At 35.5% G+C, this 15,693-nt stretch overlaps 1 protein-coding gene across 1 annotated transcript; it reads right to left on the reverse strand.

Moving 5' to 3' along the window:
• Positions 1 to 11,650: 11,650 nt before the first annotated feature.
• On the reverse strand, positions 11,651 to 15,356 carry LOC113329374. Its single transcript, XM_026576252.1, has 3 exons — positions 14,824 to 15,356; positions 14,671 to 14,732; positions 11,651 to 14,522 (listed from the first exon to the last, which is right to left on the reverse strand). Exon 3 carries the CDS (start codon positions 14,474 to 14,476, stop codon positions 12,284 to 12,286), a length of 2,193 nt encoding a protein of 730 aa, XP_026432037.1. The 5' UTR covers positions 14,477 to 14,522; positions 14,671 to 14,732; positions 14,824 to 15,356; the 3' UTR covers positions 11,651 to 12,283.
• Positions 15,357 to 15,693: the final 337 nt, after the last annotated feature.

The raw sequence follows: 15,693 nt of genomic DNA on the forward strand, positions 1-15,693 counted from the left end.
TAATTAAATATTTTGAGATTATGATTAATATGAGGAGATAAACCCAACATTGGGATGACGGAGGGAGTCGATTTTTGTCATTGTGGTAAATTTAATTTATTCTTTTTATGACTTTTGCATTGATTTAAAATTGAAAAATGATTTTAATTAATTAGTTATCATTTTATTTGATGCGGCATGCTTGCTTAAATGTTTGATGTCCCATGCTTACGATTTATAACTAATATTCTGAGAATCTATTTTGGCAAAATAAGAGTCCATATATTTATGTTTTGAGCGATAATTGTTAAGAATAAATAAAATATACCACATGCATGAAGAATTGGCCAAGTCCTTAGTCCCAATACCTCTCGAACAATTTGTGACATATTTTGTATATACATTTTTGTTTTTAAAAATTTTCAAGTCCGAGCAACGAACTCTTATTTACCACGTTAAAAATACAACAACAATGGTCCAAATGCCCGATTGTTGTGTATTTATTACTAACTTATGAAATTCAGTGGAGAATAATTCATGAAACTGAGTAATAAAATGAATAGCTGTTTATTATTAATTCATAGGATCAGATGTGGATTCGACTACGAATTCAGAATAATAAAGCAAGCATTACCATCCCATGGAATCATGGATTCGACCACAGAATCGGAGTAATTAAGATTATATATTACCATTTCATGAGATCAGTGGATTCAATCATGAAATCAGAGTAATGAGATAGCACAATTGTTTTTATTTCCGTTCTATGAGATCAAGCCGTGGATTCAATCATAGAATCCAAGCAATTGTTATTGCCATTCCATGGGATCAGGCCGTGGATTCGACCATGGAATAGGAGCAATTATTATTGCTATTCCATGGGATCAGGCCGTGGATTTGACCATGGAATATGAGCAATTGTTATTGCCATTCCATGGGATCAGGCCGTGGATCCGACCATGGAATATGAGCAATTTTTATTGCCATTCCATGGGATAATGCCATGGATTAGACCATGGAATAGGAGCAATAATATATTATTCTGGGATTTCAGTGGTGAATGTCGCGGTAGAATTAATCTATTGCAGAAAAGATATTAGCCAGCTAAAGCGTCACATCTATCCTGAATGGTGCATAGTCAGGGAGTCACGGTGTTGTTTACGACCTGAAGGCATTAGTGATATCAATTTACGGAGAACCGCCTGAATCTATACACGGTCTCTCCATATAATCAGGGAACGGTGAGTTCACCGACGTCCTGAAGGCGTCCGCCGCCCAACTATTCTTCTATGCGGAGGTGGGTCTCTCTCCTGCAGTCGGAGAACAATGAGTGTCACGGGCGTCCTGAAGGCGTTAAGCTCTCAATCTACGGAGAACCGCCCAATTATGTTATTCTTCATAGAGGTCATTATGAAATGTCAGGGATCGAACGCATAGCTAGTGGGGATGTTCGAAAACATATTCATCATGGCTTCGTAAAATATGAATCGTTGCATGCCTGAAAGCCATGTCAAAACATGCCTCATGATTTTACGGTTTTGCCCTTTATTGAAAATCCACCATCAACATTAAGTCCCCTGCTTAGTGATGGACAGTCATGTTCCGCAGTAAGCACTAGATGGTGATTTTCAGTAGACGAAAGATCAGTGGTTGAACTCGGTCTAAAAAGGTGTTCTCAGAATCCCCGATTTGCTCCAATGTCGTCATGTACGAGCAAGTGTTCGGGTGAAGACTCTGATAATGTGATAGAGTGTCATCCCGTGAGTATGGAGAGATGAAGCACTGTTGATTTGGGTGCCCGGAGGCTCAGTTTTGGTCGGTTTAGGATTTACGGGATCGAGCCCAAAAAAGAAATCCTTGTTTTAGGAACAGACATTCGATCGTTCGTCAGTTTAACAAACAAACAAAATAGACCCGAGTCCAATGATAAAAAAAATTTGTCTATGAGCTTTCACGAAATCAAAAAATATATTTTCTTTAAATATGTGAGATTTCACAAAAATGGAATAAACTCTCGTTTCAAATATGGATGCTCGTACGAGAGAAAAGTTTTTTTTTTAATAGACGTGTGTCTGTTAGTAATAAATTTTGTGTATGAGCTTTCATGAAAACTTTTATTTTTGATATGTGAGCCTTCATAAATTTTTGAAGAGATGCTCTCGTTTCAAAGACGGATGCTCGCGAGAGGGAGCAAAAATATATACACATATTTTCAAAGTTACGTGAGTTTCACATTAAAAAATATTTTTTTTTTTGTAAAATCAATGTTTTGATTTTGAACAACTATTGAAGGTAGTCAATTATTCACGGTGAAATAATGTTTGTATGTGAGTTTTCACAGTTGTGGAATGGATGTCTGCCCAATTTTTGGAATACCAGTGGATGTTCACTCAGTAAAAATTTATGTGGGTTGTTCACGGTGTCATGAAAATCAATTTATGATTTTTGAGCAATTGCTGAAAGCAAGCAATTGTATACGTGATGAAATAATGTATGTATGAGTTTGGCGATTTCATAGTGTATGCACACATGTAGAAAATCAACGAATGTTCACATGAAAGGTTATGTGAATTATTCACAGTTTCATGAAAAGTCAGGTGTTGATTTTAAATGATGAATTTTGCTCGTCTTGGCAAGTTTGAAGAAGCGAGCAAGTTTTTCGAGGTTTTTACGTTATTATCACTAAGTTCGTGAAACCGTAAATAGGTAAGAGTTGAGGATTAACATTTTTGTTGCGTGTTTGTTATTGGTATATTCATGACTCCATGCATTTCCCCTCAGATAATGGTGACTTCTGGTTACTACCACTCTTCTGGCTCTTCCGGGAACGCTCAAAAGTATTAAGTAAAATATTAAGACTTTTGCAGATGTTCATGCCGAGGTGAATCGGACTTTCAGAGACGCTGGAAGTACGACGCGTTGTATGTCTCTCGATCATCAGGGAGTCGTCCCTCATCAGAGAAGCACCGCCGACTTCAGCAGGTGAGACTATCGGCTAAAGATAAAGTTCGGCTTTGTGTTGATGGTGTAGCTCCTGATTCAGATGTGGATGAATGAAGAATTCCGTCATAATTCGTCATCAGAAAATTCAGAAGTTAGGTCTTCATTGAAATTATTGTAGAATCTTCGTCCGATGTTGTATTTTCGCGGTCTACCATGTATCCTCATGCCCAGGAAATTTCCAAACTTTTCCAAAGAAGCTTTTTGACTTTTGAGCATGTGTAGGATCCGAAATAGACGAAACAGTAAACTTCCAGGAGACCTTCAGAAAATTCTCAGCTGGCATGTGGTCCAATGTTTTTGCCACAACTCTTCGCTCGTTTCTCCAATTATTGTGAATTTTGGATATGTTGTAGAGAGCATCCATACGAAGATAATGGTACATGACCAATCCCTGTATTATTCACCAATTTTCCCAAGCTTGCTGCTTTGTGCGGGACAGTGTAAAATCATCTCAGACGAGCTTGTTGTAAAACACTCTTGTTGTGTCTTTATACCTTTCACTTGTGTCTTGGACAGTTGATGAAGGATTTAATTTCATTGATTCATTTGATAGAAGGACCCGTTGATTGATACATGAGCATGGTGCTTGCAGTGCCATCTTGTTTCTGTCAGTCGTAGAAACATTATCTCTGAAACCCTGGTCACGGGACCATAACTGAGGTTGCTCTCAAGAGGGGATGATGTAATGACCATGGTGGCATGTTCCGGTGGTAGCATTCCTTTTACTATGATTTATCAGCACTGGAGAGCCCGGCACCACGAGTCTTGGATTGTGAAGTTGATCGTCATGATCAGTGGACCGTCAGTCCCTAGTATTTTGTTGAATCTCTCTTTCATTTTCCCTTCTTATGGCAAGACCTAGATAGAGGACCCGGGTAGAAAAATTGATGTAAAGACCTAGGTGGTCGAAGTTGGAGGTACCTTGATGAAGGAGTTAGCGATGGTGGAATGATCGACTGTGGAAGTTATGAATCCCGTCCAAGAATTGATGCTTGCATGTTGTACGCTCTGGAAGCTGTAGGAACCTCATACGACGTCGGAATTCGATGCTTGACCCCAATTTTTGAAGCTAAGAGACTGAGTTATCACATGAGAAAATAACCACTCAATTTGGAGTTGTAGAGATCATCCAACGAAGCGTGCACATTTGTAATTTGTAATCCCGTACAAATTTTTCAGATTTCGTAGACCTGACGGTAAAGGCCATATCTTTCAGCTCGTATGTCTGATTGATGCGCCCTTTTGGTATGTTGTATAAGAGACATAGACGAACATCTTTTATTGAGGAATCTTTGTCCTATTCCTCACACATTGGTACGTTTTTGTAAACCCATGGCTTGAAGTGTGTTGTATCTCATTTGTAGAGGTAATGAGAATCAACAACCTAAACACCCAATCACATCTCTCACATCACGTCAAGAGTTGTAAAAACCTTCCCTCCCATTGGTCGGTGAACGGAACCGTTGCTCCTGATTGGCCGAAATCAAGTTAGCCCCCTTATATTTCGTGACCGTTAATTTTTAATAGGATTGATTCGATCTAAGGCTCAAAATTAAGTTATAGCGTTTAATATTCTTACACCCCGTTTACTAGCTTTTAATAAAATCTCAATTGTCGGATTAATAAGAAGAATTACTAAAATTAATTCTTAAACCGAGTTATGTAAAAGAATTTAAAACAAATTTATAAAAAAATATTTTTTTCCATATTTTTTCTGGCTAATAATCCCGTAAATATTAAAAAAATCCAGATTTAGTTTTGTTAGTTTACTTAAATAAAGAAAAAAACTATTTTTAAAAACCACGATCAACATATATTTATTTTTTAAGATATTCTGGTGTTTTATAGGGAAACTTGAAATAATCTTATATATATACTATATATATATATATATTTATATTGATGTTTTTAAGAGTAAATATAGATATGCATTTTCTTATTATGTCGTAAAATTCTGAAATTATAGTGATAATTAAAGTATGTATTTTAAGTATGGATATTAGTACTTTGTATTTTTGGTGAGAGATTTAGCTAATTTTAGAAGTTCGAGATTTGTTTCCGTTTCTTCCGTAATCATGGTGAAATACGTCACCTTTTTGTTATTTAAGGCAAAAGAAAAAAAAAGAATTTATGTTCTCATTCTAGAAACCTAATTTTCTCTTTTATTAGCGGCAGCATTTTTTTTTTCTTTATTACTCCTCATCAAGTTCCACTTTTGTGGTTGCACTGGAGGATGGATGCAACGGTTGAAGGTTATCGTTATCTGAGGTAATTCTTTCATTTCCGTTCTTTTTCTTATTTTATCTAATTTCTTTATACCCTTCCTGCATGTACTCTAGCCTCTTTTTTGTTTTTATTTTGTTTCTTGATTATCAGTTATCTAATTGTTTTTGCGTTTTATGGAATGAGATTTTTCAATTCAGGATGATCCGATGTCAGGTTTGTTAATTTTTCTGTAGACACATTAAAGATGACCTGAAGGTGATGTTTGGTTCTAGCTTAAATATTAACTATGCATGATGTTGGAAGATGTCACCTATTTTCTGACATCCACTGAACTCCTACTGATATAAATCTATAAACCATACCCTTTATGTTTTTCATGTTCTGGTCTGCAGGTTATCATGCATAAGTTAGATTCCAGTAAGCTGCATCCATGACAGAATATTATAGGCATGGTCATAAATATCCAAATGCAAAGGCCAGTGATAGTTGTTTCATTTCATTTTCTTAGTGAAGTGCTTTATGGAAGTAGCATAAATTATTTTGAGTTTAAGTTATTGTCAACTTCGGTATGGGTCACTATTCACTGTACAATTTCATCAGTGACTTGCATTTCACACTATTTGACAAGGAAACAACTCATATGGTGCACATTTTTTCTCTTTATTAAAACTTCAAACAACTGCATTTTATGTGGTATAATTTACATTTAAATATTCAATACGAACTTCTTTGCAGTTGACGAATATTAACGACATTTGTACCGTTTGGCGATAATTTCTTGGGTGATCTGTAGTAAGCTAATGATCAGATCAGTACTTTGAACAATTGAACATATTTACACGCATCATTTTTTTATTAAATTCGTTGCCTTTTTTTATACACGGGATAATTGTCGAAAGCTAATTTATCTTGATATTTGAATCAACTTTTTTCTTTGATGCTTATATTAACCTTCTCTAGGAGCATGACTCCAGACTTCTCCAGTGTCTAGCTAAATAATCAACGTGTTGCATCACGTGCGTTTGGTGTCACAAATATATGGCGAAACCTGGATTGCACATTTGCTCAAAAACAAAACGTATTTAAACACGAAAAAAAATCGTAATTTTTGTTACAATTGACAAGATTACACAGACAATACATTCCTTCACTTAGTGGGAGTATTAAGCAACAAATAAAGTAATATAACCTTAGTGACAAGATTACACAATTATCATACAATTCATGGGTATATATACATGTAGTAAATAACCCTGCTAAATGTATAAGCTATAAAAATTTTAAGGACCCATCAAATATATGTTCAACGTGGAAATTCCAAAAATGACTAAAGTATGGAAAAAAAACGTCCCTGACCCCGGTCACTGAAGTATGGCCAACTCAGACATCTTCAGGGAATAATTTATGATCACATATATGATTTCTTAGCAACCTGATTCATTGATTTGACATCATCATCAAGGGTATAACAACTATTTGAGTGAAAGAGTTACATTTGATGGTACTGAATGGTCAAAGAAATCGATGCAATATATGCTAAATGTTTTTATCTTAGTGTTGATAAATTTTTTGTCTTATGTTAATTTAGCTTAATGAGTTTGAATGTGCTATTTTTTGTCCAACAGATGGAACAGTTGGAAGCATTTTTGGATGTAATATTAATGAGAAAGCAAAGAAACTGATAAGTGTGCGCATGTATTTTGGAATAGGCTGAGAATAAGTTACCTCCTCGAAAAACAGATTAGCACACAGTTTTTTGGGAAGGAAAATTTATACACTATCATGAACATCTCTTGGAATAGGAGAATAAGTTATTTATTAAACTTGCCCAACTATCTCTGATCTCTCTAAACTTTCTTTCACATATCATGAGCATCTCTTATGTTTTTCTTTTCGTGCATATACACGGAAAATATAGGTATTTTGATCATGCTGTTTTTGATCAAGGTGCATCAGCTGAGATTGTTGGTGGAGAAATAGAAAACAAACCCATGAAGAGGGTCATCCGGTCATATAACAGAATTAATATGCTATGGTTCGGGATGAACGATGGTGAATAGGCTAGTAACTAATCAATCAATGACGTTTGAAATTCCTTTCCGGCTTGGATACCAAATAAAATTTGATTTAGTTGCTATTGTCGAAGGTGTACATAAAAGATGTATCTAGGATTCATACTTTCGTTGTGCATAAATTATTTTAAACTATACCGATAGCATATTAATTACTAAGAAAATAGTTTGAGGCATTAAACTTTTATATCCATTAGATATAACCGGACTAATCAAGATTTTTATGAACATATTTAAATACATCTGGACAACGGGTGCGGGGAGAAGCCCCGCCACACCAATCGACAATTCCATTGATCAAGTGAATGAACTCAAGGGGTTGTAAGTAGTATGTCTTAAAAGATAAAAATTCAAAATGCATAGAATTGTTGTTGCTAACACGTTTTACTTTAAGTTGTTGCTAACACGTTTTATTTTTACTTTTTATAGAATTGTTTCAGAGTCTTCTGAGGTTGGCAAAGAATATCCGGTGGAAGAAAAGAATCCTTATGAAAACATAAAGTACTTTGTTCGAAGTGATTGAAAATTGGACATACAACAAAACTGTGTTTAGCCAGTACAATAAAAATACGGAATGCGAGCCAACAATCTGTATAGCCAGTGGACATACAACAAAACTATATTTATGTAATGCAAAACAAAATGCTTTTGTGAAGCAGAGATTATTGGACTGCTGAGAAAAAAATGATTTGTACTATATTGGCTTCCAAAATTTGCAACAAGAAAGTAGAATATGTGGGAAATCATGGTTCTTGCAGTAAATATCACGAAAATTACGTTGGAGATGTACCTTGGTATCTACTTCAGGTAAAATGACTTACTATATTTAACCTTAGTACAACTGTATTGATGAATGTGTGCATTGCATTCTGCAGATGAATGAACGAGATAAATTTATGAAGTTTAGAGAGATGATGATGACTGTGATATAACAGTGGAGTTTTTTTTTTGAAGCGGTGTGGAGTTGTTTGGTACAACATGATGATTTTTTTTTCTGCGGGGCTTTAGGATTAATATGAAAGATATTAAACAATTTGTAATTCTTATCCATTAGGTTTATATTTTTACAGCATTTTGGAGAAAAAAGTTACTGTTTGGACGTGTGCTTAATTATTTAATATTGGTTTTCATTGAAATACCATGCAAGATGGATCTGTTTAGCATCTATCGGTCATTGCCAGTATCTGCAAGCACTGTTCTTTGCGGTTTTAGAGTTAAATTTTTTTACACGTACAATAGTTGATATATATATATATATATGCATATAGGTAACCAGTATATGCAAGCACTTTTCTTTGCTGATTTATAGTTAATCAATAGGTCATTTTCAGAATGTGCAAACATTGTTTGAATGGCATCCCTCCTGCGTATATAATCTATATAGAAAAAGAAAGAGTGCTGGATGTTACCGGTTGACAAGCCTCCAGTGTTCAAGATATAGAATAACAGGTTTAGGATTTTAGAGTAACAAGGTTTATAGGAAATAAAAAAAAAACAAATTCAAAATGACTTACCAGTGTTCAAGTATCATGACAACATATTTCACTAATTAATTCAGTTTAAGTGTACCCGAGGGTTGCAAGAGTTGGTGACAATTACATAATACTGATAATATGAGTGGTGGTCATTCACTAATTGAACTGGAAATCACACATGTGGAATTGTAAAATGGAGACATGTGAGATTAGCGAGAGATACTAAAGATCAATGGAAAAAATGGTATATAGGTTTTGATTGTGCTTTATCACTACTTGATTATAAATTTTTGAAGTCATGCGTTGCTAATATTTTCCCATAGGAAACTACATGCAACCCACATAGCCTTAATAATCAGAACATACAAATCTACAACTCCTAAACTAATTAAGTTTCATGTCATTCTTATAATTAATTATTCCATATATAATATAAAATTAACCGTTTATAATCCCTGCTGGAGAATTATATATAGTAAGGAAATATACCAGTACATTGCACACATATGAGTTCCTTACAGAGTATTCGTCCCCCGGTTGCAACGCAAGGTTAGTTTTTTTTTTAAGATTTATGTTCCTTTGGTGTGATTTAATCATATTGATGCCATTGAATATATGATGGACATGTTGTGTTTTTCATTTCGTGTTGATGTATGTATTGTTTATATTGAACCACAGGTCTGTCAGAAAATCAATACTAGAGGGATCTTTTAAGTTTCATTCCAGCAGCAACTACTGCTCAAGAAACGGGACATCTATTTCTGTGAACTGTGAATGAGCTTCTCGATGCATTAATCGCAGTCTCATATAAACATTGCATGAGGCATAAGTTCAAGAAGCAGTACCCCGCTCATACGGGTATTGTATCCCTTCAAGATGACACGGTTAACGAAATAAATAAGCGCACGAAATCATTGTTTCCAGGTGAGGAACATATATGTACCTAAGTAAAGACTATATATTTTTTGCTACTGATAATTACACATAACTAGTGCATTTGTATCCAGTAAAATTTCTAAACAAACCTGAATAGACGCGCATCCCGCATTATGGGATACGATTGAAGGTTGAACTATCAATTATTCTCTTGGATAACCCAAATGACCTTTATGGGGGACAAGGCATAGTAAAAGGAACATAAATGATTATAACACAGCTGGAAGAACATGAAATAAATTGGGGCGAAGTTCTAACTGGAGATGCTGCTGGGAATAAATTAATAATAGGGAGCAAAGTGATGAAATCAAAATATACAATACCACTTAATTACTAGATATCAATTTCCATTCAAAATTTACTTTGCGATGCACATAAACGATAACTGGGCACAATGCATGATTTTATTTGAGATCAGGAGTAAAATGAAAACCCTACGTATGTTGGCATTTCGATATAACTTATGGACCATCAAAACTAAAAATTACTGTCATCAGAAAGAATGGTTTTCCAAATTCATTCTGAAATATCCAGGTTTATAGACCATGTTCTCCAATAATTTAACCCATGAGTATAACTATGGTGAATAGCAGAATAAAAGTTTACGGTGATTTGGTTTCAAATTCGGTGCCCCTGGTTTACTTATTTATCTTAATTAAATATTTTTTTACGAGTAAGTTTGCTTGGTATTTTAAAAGTTGCAATTATTTAAGAACATTATAAGATTTGTTATGGTGTTCTGGTTTTAAGTCTCCAGCCCTCGGTTTACTTATATATATTAGTTGTTTTTTCGAAGATAAAATTCTTAGAGTATTGTTATAGAGCTTCGATTGTTTAATAAAATTGGTAGATTTTTTGGGTTTTACGAGTTTAGTAGTACAAATCTTTAGGTCATAAGACAATTTAAAAATAAGTTTGTACACTAAACATACTATACAAATTCGTATATTATTTTCGAGTGTGCCTAATAAGTTAGGGAAAAAAAGAAAGTACATTACGTGAATATGGTTAGGCGTGAATATGGTTAGGCCTGACGGTATTCTCTCAGGGGCATTCTCATCGACGTTGATGGATGATACAAAGAATGTACTAGCTACCAGAGCCAAGGCGTATTTCTTATAGACTTATAGAATTTACTGTAGAAGGTATCGAACTTCTATCTCTATTTTACAAATACAATCAATTGTGATGTGGAGTAGATATTTAAGGCAGCAAGATTTTAAGAGATTTAAACTCCATAAAACCGTTAATAATTGTTTCAGATGCACGAGAAAATTATATAATATATTATTAAGGATTAGTTTAAGGTTAATGCTAGATAAGGTTGAGTGAAAGCATGACATGTCCTTTAGCTTGACATGTCCTATGTGCTGTCCAAAGCATGACTAGACTACCATGATAACATTACAAAAAGGAACTGAACGAAGAACCAGTAACCTATTTCCCGTTGGCTCGCGAAATACAGGTGAAATGTTATCAAAAAAAAGGATGAAAAAATGCATCTCACATTAGGACGATCAGTCTCGCAGCCACCGGTTTCCCCTATCCTGCTTCCCAAGATTGCTGGGATGAGGTTCTTCAATCTCAACACTGGAGGAAAAATCCCCACTTGGACTATTTCTCAGAGCTTCTCATTTACCAGTCTAAAGTAAAACTGGTAAAAACAGCAATTCTATGACCTACTATGACCTAAGAACACTTAATCAAATGCTACAATAATTACTAGTAGTCAAAGTAAAACTGTCGAACAGACTAACAAGCAATGCAACAAGATAAGAAAACATAAAAACAGCAAGCAAACTATGAGTTCTACTTCCACGCTTCTAGCTCCTTCAAGCTACTGAAAAAATTACTTCAAGCAAGGCTAATGGATTACTTGAAGTTTTACTGAAAAAATTGGCAACCAAAAAGGACCAAGATCAACTTTAACAAAAATACTGAACCATAATTATGCATACATGATTTTGGGAAAGTTCATTATCGAGTCTTCCTGGTTGAACTCATCACCCTTTCGAGGAAAAGATTAAATTAACTTTCAAGATATACATCATTGAAGTTTTTGATGATTTCACTGGATATGCTCATCGAATATAATCTAATGTCTAATTCAGGATTCTAGTAATAAAGCATGACAGTAACTCTAAATCTTAACCAATAAATCTAGTAAACCAATGACAATTACCAAGATAAGATAGTACATACATGTACCTAATTAAAAGAAGGATAAAAACACTTCTGAACCTCTGTTGATAAACAGATATCCCCCAACATGGAGAGCCTTCTCGCTTTAAATCTAATTCTTTGAGAACATCAGCATCAACTCCTTCCACTCCCTTCGGTATTAAGGTTTGCAGACAAAAGGAAGTTCTCCTAATGACAGCGCAGCTGACAATCCAGTGATCCACATTTGAGCAATAAATGTCTTCATCGCGAGCAATAAGTGATCCAAAGACAACATCCTCTTTAGGTTTGAAGGCAGTAAAAGCTGACGCATTTCGGGAAGGTAATCCTCGTTAAACCAGTAAAGCAACATCTGATCTGAGAAAACTGAATTAATCTAGTAAACTGATGTCAGTTACCGAGATATGTGTACTAATAAGAAGGATAATACACTTTTGAGCCTCTGTGGATAAGCACATAAGCCGAACATCTATCCAAATCCGACTCACTGAAACCATCAACATCAACTCCTTCCACTCCTTCCGGTATGAAGGTTTGTAGAGAAACAAAGTTGTCCTCATGACAGTGCAGCTGGAAATCTTGATTGATGAAAGAAATATCATCATCTAACCAACTAAAAACATCGGAACAATAATAAATGTGCTGGGGTTCTATCCTCTTTGCTCCAAAAACATCAGCCTCTTTAGGATGAACAGGCAGTACAAGCTGAAGCTTTTTAGAACGCAGATTGTAAACTTGAAGATGCTTCCCGTTGAACCAGTAAAGAAACATCTGATCCGAGAAACTGAATATGCGAGTAGGAGGTATAGCGTCGAAGCAAAAACAGCAGGGATCTGGTGCCAGATCCCTTGACCATGTGAGATTAGAATCTACACAAACATCAAAACTCTCCTCCTGAACCCACCCTTCCTCCTTCAATAGGCACAAATGAACTTTACTACAACAGCAGCATCTAGTACGACTCGGATGATCATCACGGGAACGATGAGAATCATCACTTCCTTTCGTTGGTAATTTTTCAAAACGTGCAATACAAGGAGATCCCTTGAATTCCAAAAGATGAGGATAATCATCATGTAAGTGCTTACAAGGAAATCCCTTCAACTCCAGAAGACGAGGAAAAACAGCAAGTGGGTGCTTCTGTTGCTCTCCAGTAGTGCGTTTGGCTGGCAGTTGAATGAACTGGTACTTGTCGTCGTGGAGATTGAACGACAGTAGCATCTCCAACTCATTACCATCCATATTACTGTAATCATGCTCGATATTGTCAGATCTTGCTTCCACCAAATTTGCAATTATCTTCCAGACCAAACATCCATTGCTGCTCGTGGTACAGAAGATGGCTGATTTGTCCCTACCCGTGCGCACTCTTAGGTGTCTAATAGGACGACCTAATATCGGCACAATCGTAGCAGTGACATCTCTCCATGATTTAGTTCCCAGTGTAAATACCACAGCGTTAAGCACCTTTTCCGCAGTAGAGAAAAAACTTACCAACTTGTACTTGTTCGTTGAGGAATCGAACCCAAATCCGTGACAGATGGTGCGTGCATTGGTGGTGCATTTCCCAACTTTAACTGGATGAAAGATAGAGAGAAAGTCTTTCCTGTTTGGGTCCACAATCATGTAACCAGTTGAGTATTTACCGACTGCAGCCACACATGGTAGACCATGACGGTAACCGACCATCTCATATACACCGCGATCAAAAACACAACCTCGAAACTTGTCAAACTTCACAATATTTTCAGTACCATAAATTCTAGTGTTAAATTTGAAGAAGTGACACCCATACTCAGGCTCACCCGTGTTTTTATTAACCCCATTCCTAACATTCAAAAGGCTAAGGATAACTTGGGGGTGTTTCTGTGATTCAAGGAAATGATAATAAGTTAAGCGTTTATGATCATTATGAATGGAGTTATACCAGAGTTTGGATACCAGAACGGACGTCAGCAGTGTCTGGACTGGAAGCCTGGTTAATATTTCATCCACAATTAAATCATGAGGAAGGCACTTCTTTCTTCTATATGCTCTTTTCTTCTTGGTCTCCATCACTGTTGACGTATTTGTTGTATCGCCACCGCAATCTTTTCTTCTACATGCCTCCATCGCCGTTGAAGTATTTGCATCACCACAATGTTTTCTTTCATATGGTCTGTTTTTTGTCTCCATCACTGTTGGAGTATTTGTACCACCGCAATCTTTACTTTTCTTCATCACTGTCGACGTATCTGCTGTATCACCACCACAATCTTTTTTTTTCTTTGTCTCCATCAATGTTGAAGTATTTTCATCACCACAGTTTTTTCTTTTATAAGGTCTTTTCTTCTTGATATCCATTATTGCTGAAGTATTTGCATCACCACAATTTTTTCTTTTATAAGGTCTTTTCTTCGTCTCCGTCACTGTTGGAGTATTTGTAGCACCACTGACTTTACTTTTCTTCATCACTGTTGGGGTATTTGTTGTATCACCACCACAATTTTTTCTCTTATATGATCTTTCCTGCTTCATCTCAATCATTGTCCCAGTAGTATTGGTGGTTATATCCTCACCACCACAACCAATTTGCAGGGGTTGTGAGACATTCATCTTCGACATAACTTAAAATAAATAATTATTGATGGAGCTAGCTTCTAGTTGCTTCCTACAGTATAAGAATACAACGGTTATTCTATTCCGATTTGATCTGATGACATAGATATATATATATATATATGTAATGCAACCCAAATTGCACAAAACATAGTAAGAGCTCGTAAAAGGAAAAAATTGAAATTGGAATACGAGGTTACCTGGATACCAGCTCAAGTATGGAAATTTCCTCCAAAATTCCTGTATTCTTTTTTGAGAAACCCTAATTGAATAAAGGAATCAGCAATACCATTAAAGATGCCATTTTTGAAACTGGAACTAACAGCAAAAGAAAGAAATTGGATTTGGATTACCTGATGGGAATTGAAAAGCAGCTGAAGTAAGAAAGAAAACTTCCACCATCAAAAAAATTACCCAGAGACAACCCTAATTCAAGGAGGAGGAGGCGGCGGCGGAATCAATTTCATTTCTGGTAGAACTAAGGGTATTTAAATTAATTTGCTTATTATGTTTTTTGTTTCTTTTTTGTATTCAATTTGCTTACTATGTTAAGCACCTATATTAGTGGAGAATGACCACGAATGTAAATGCCGTCAGATCATATATAAGGAAATGGGTGCAAAATCAAACAGCCTAAAGTTGCGTCTTCACTTTGTTATTATGCATTCCTGAGACATGGTAGCGTCGCTTATCTTTTGCAATTACCTAAAAAAAAATATATACGGTAAAAAATACAGAAAGAATAGACTGGGCCTTGGCCCTCGAATCGCTTGTTTTTTATAAACTTGACCCACAGGCCCTACAGAAGAAAGAAGCCATTAACGACCATTATATTCTCTCTCATCCTCTTTGCAATGGGAAGGAAGAAGAAGAAGGAAGAACTTCGCAAAGGTATAATACCAAAACATTCTCCTCTCGCTTTCAGATCTCTTTTTTAGCTTATATATTGTGGATTCATCTCTGTTTGTTACATATCTTTCTATTTCTGATACACAACCTAACTTGAAATTAGCTCCCTTTGACTAAAATTGGATACTTTTGGGATAAATTATGATGAAAATTAGCTAATTGGGGGTTTTGGATTTGTGATTTTAATTAAGGAACCCCTTTATTTGTTTGAATCATATTTGTGATAAAATCATTCCTTTGAGACCCTTTGTTTGATTGAGATCATGATTGCTTATGATGTTTTATGTGTTCATTGTAGATGGTGTATAGGCACA

Source organism: Papaver somniferum, unplaced genomic scaffold, assembly GCF_003573695.1.
Source record: "Papaver somniferum cultivar HN1 unplaced genomic scaffold, ASM357369v1 unplaced-scaffold_116, whole genome shotgun sequence".
Classification (NCBI taxonomy): domain Eukaryota; kingdom Viridiplantae; phylum Streptophyta; class Magnoliopsida; order Ranunculales; family Papaveraceae; genus Papaver; species Papaver somniferum.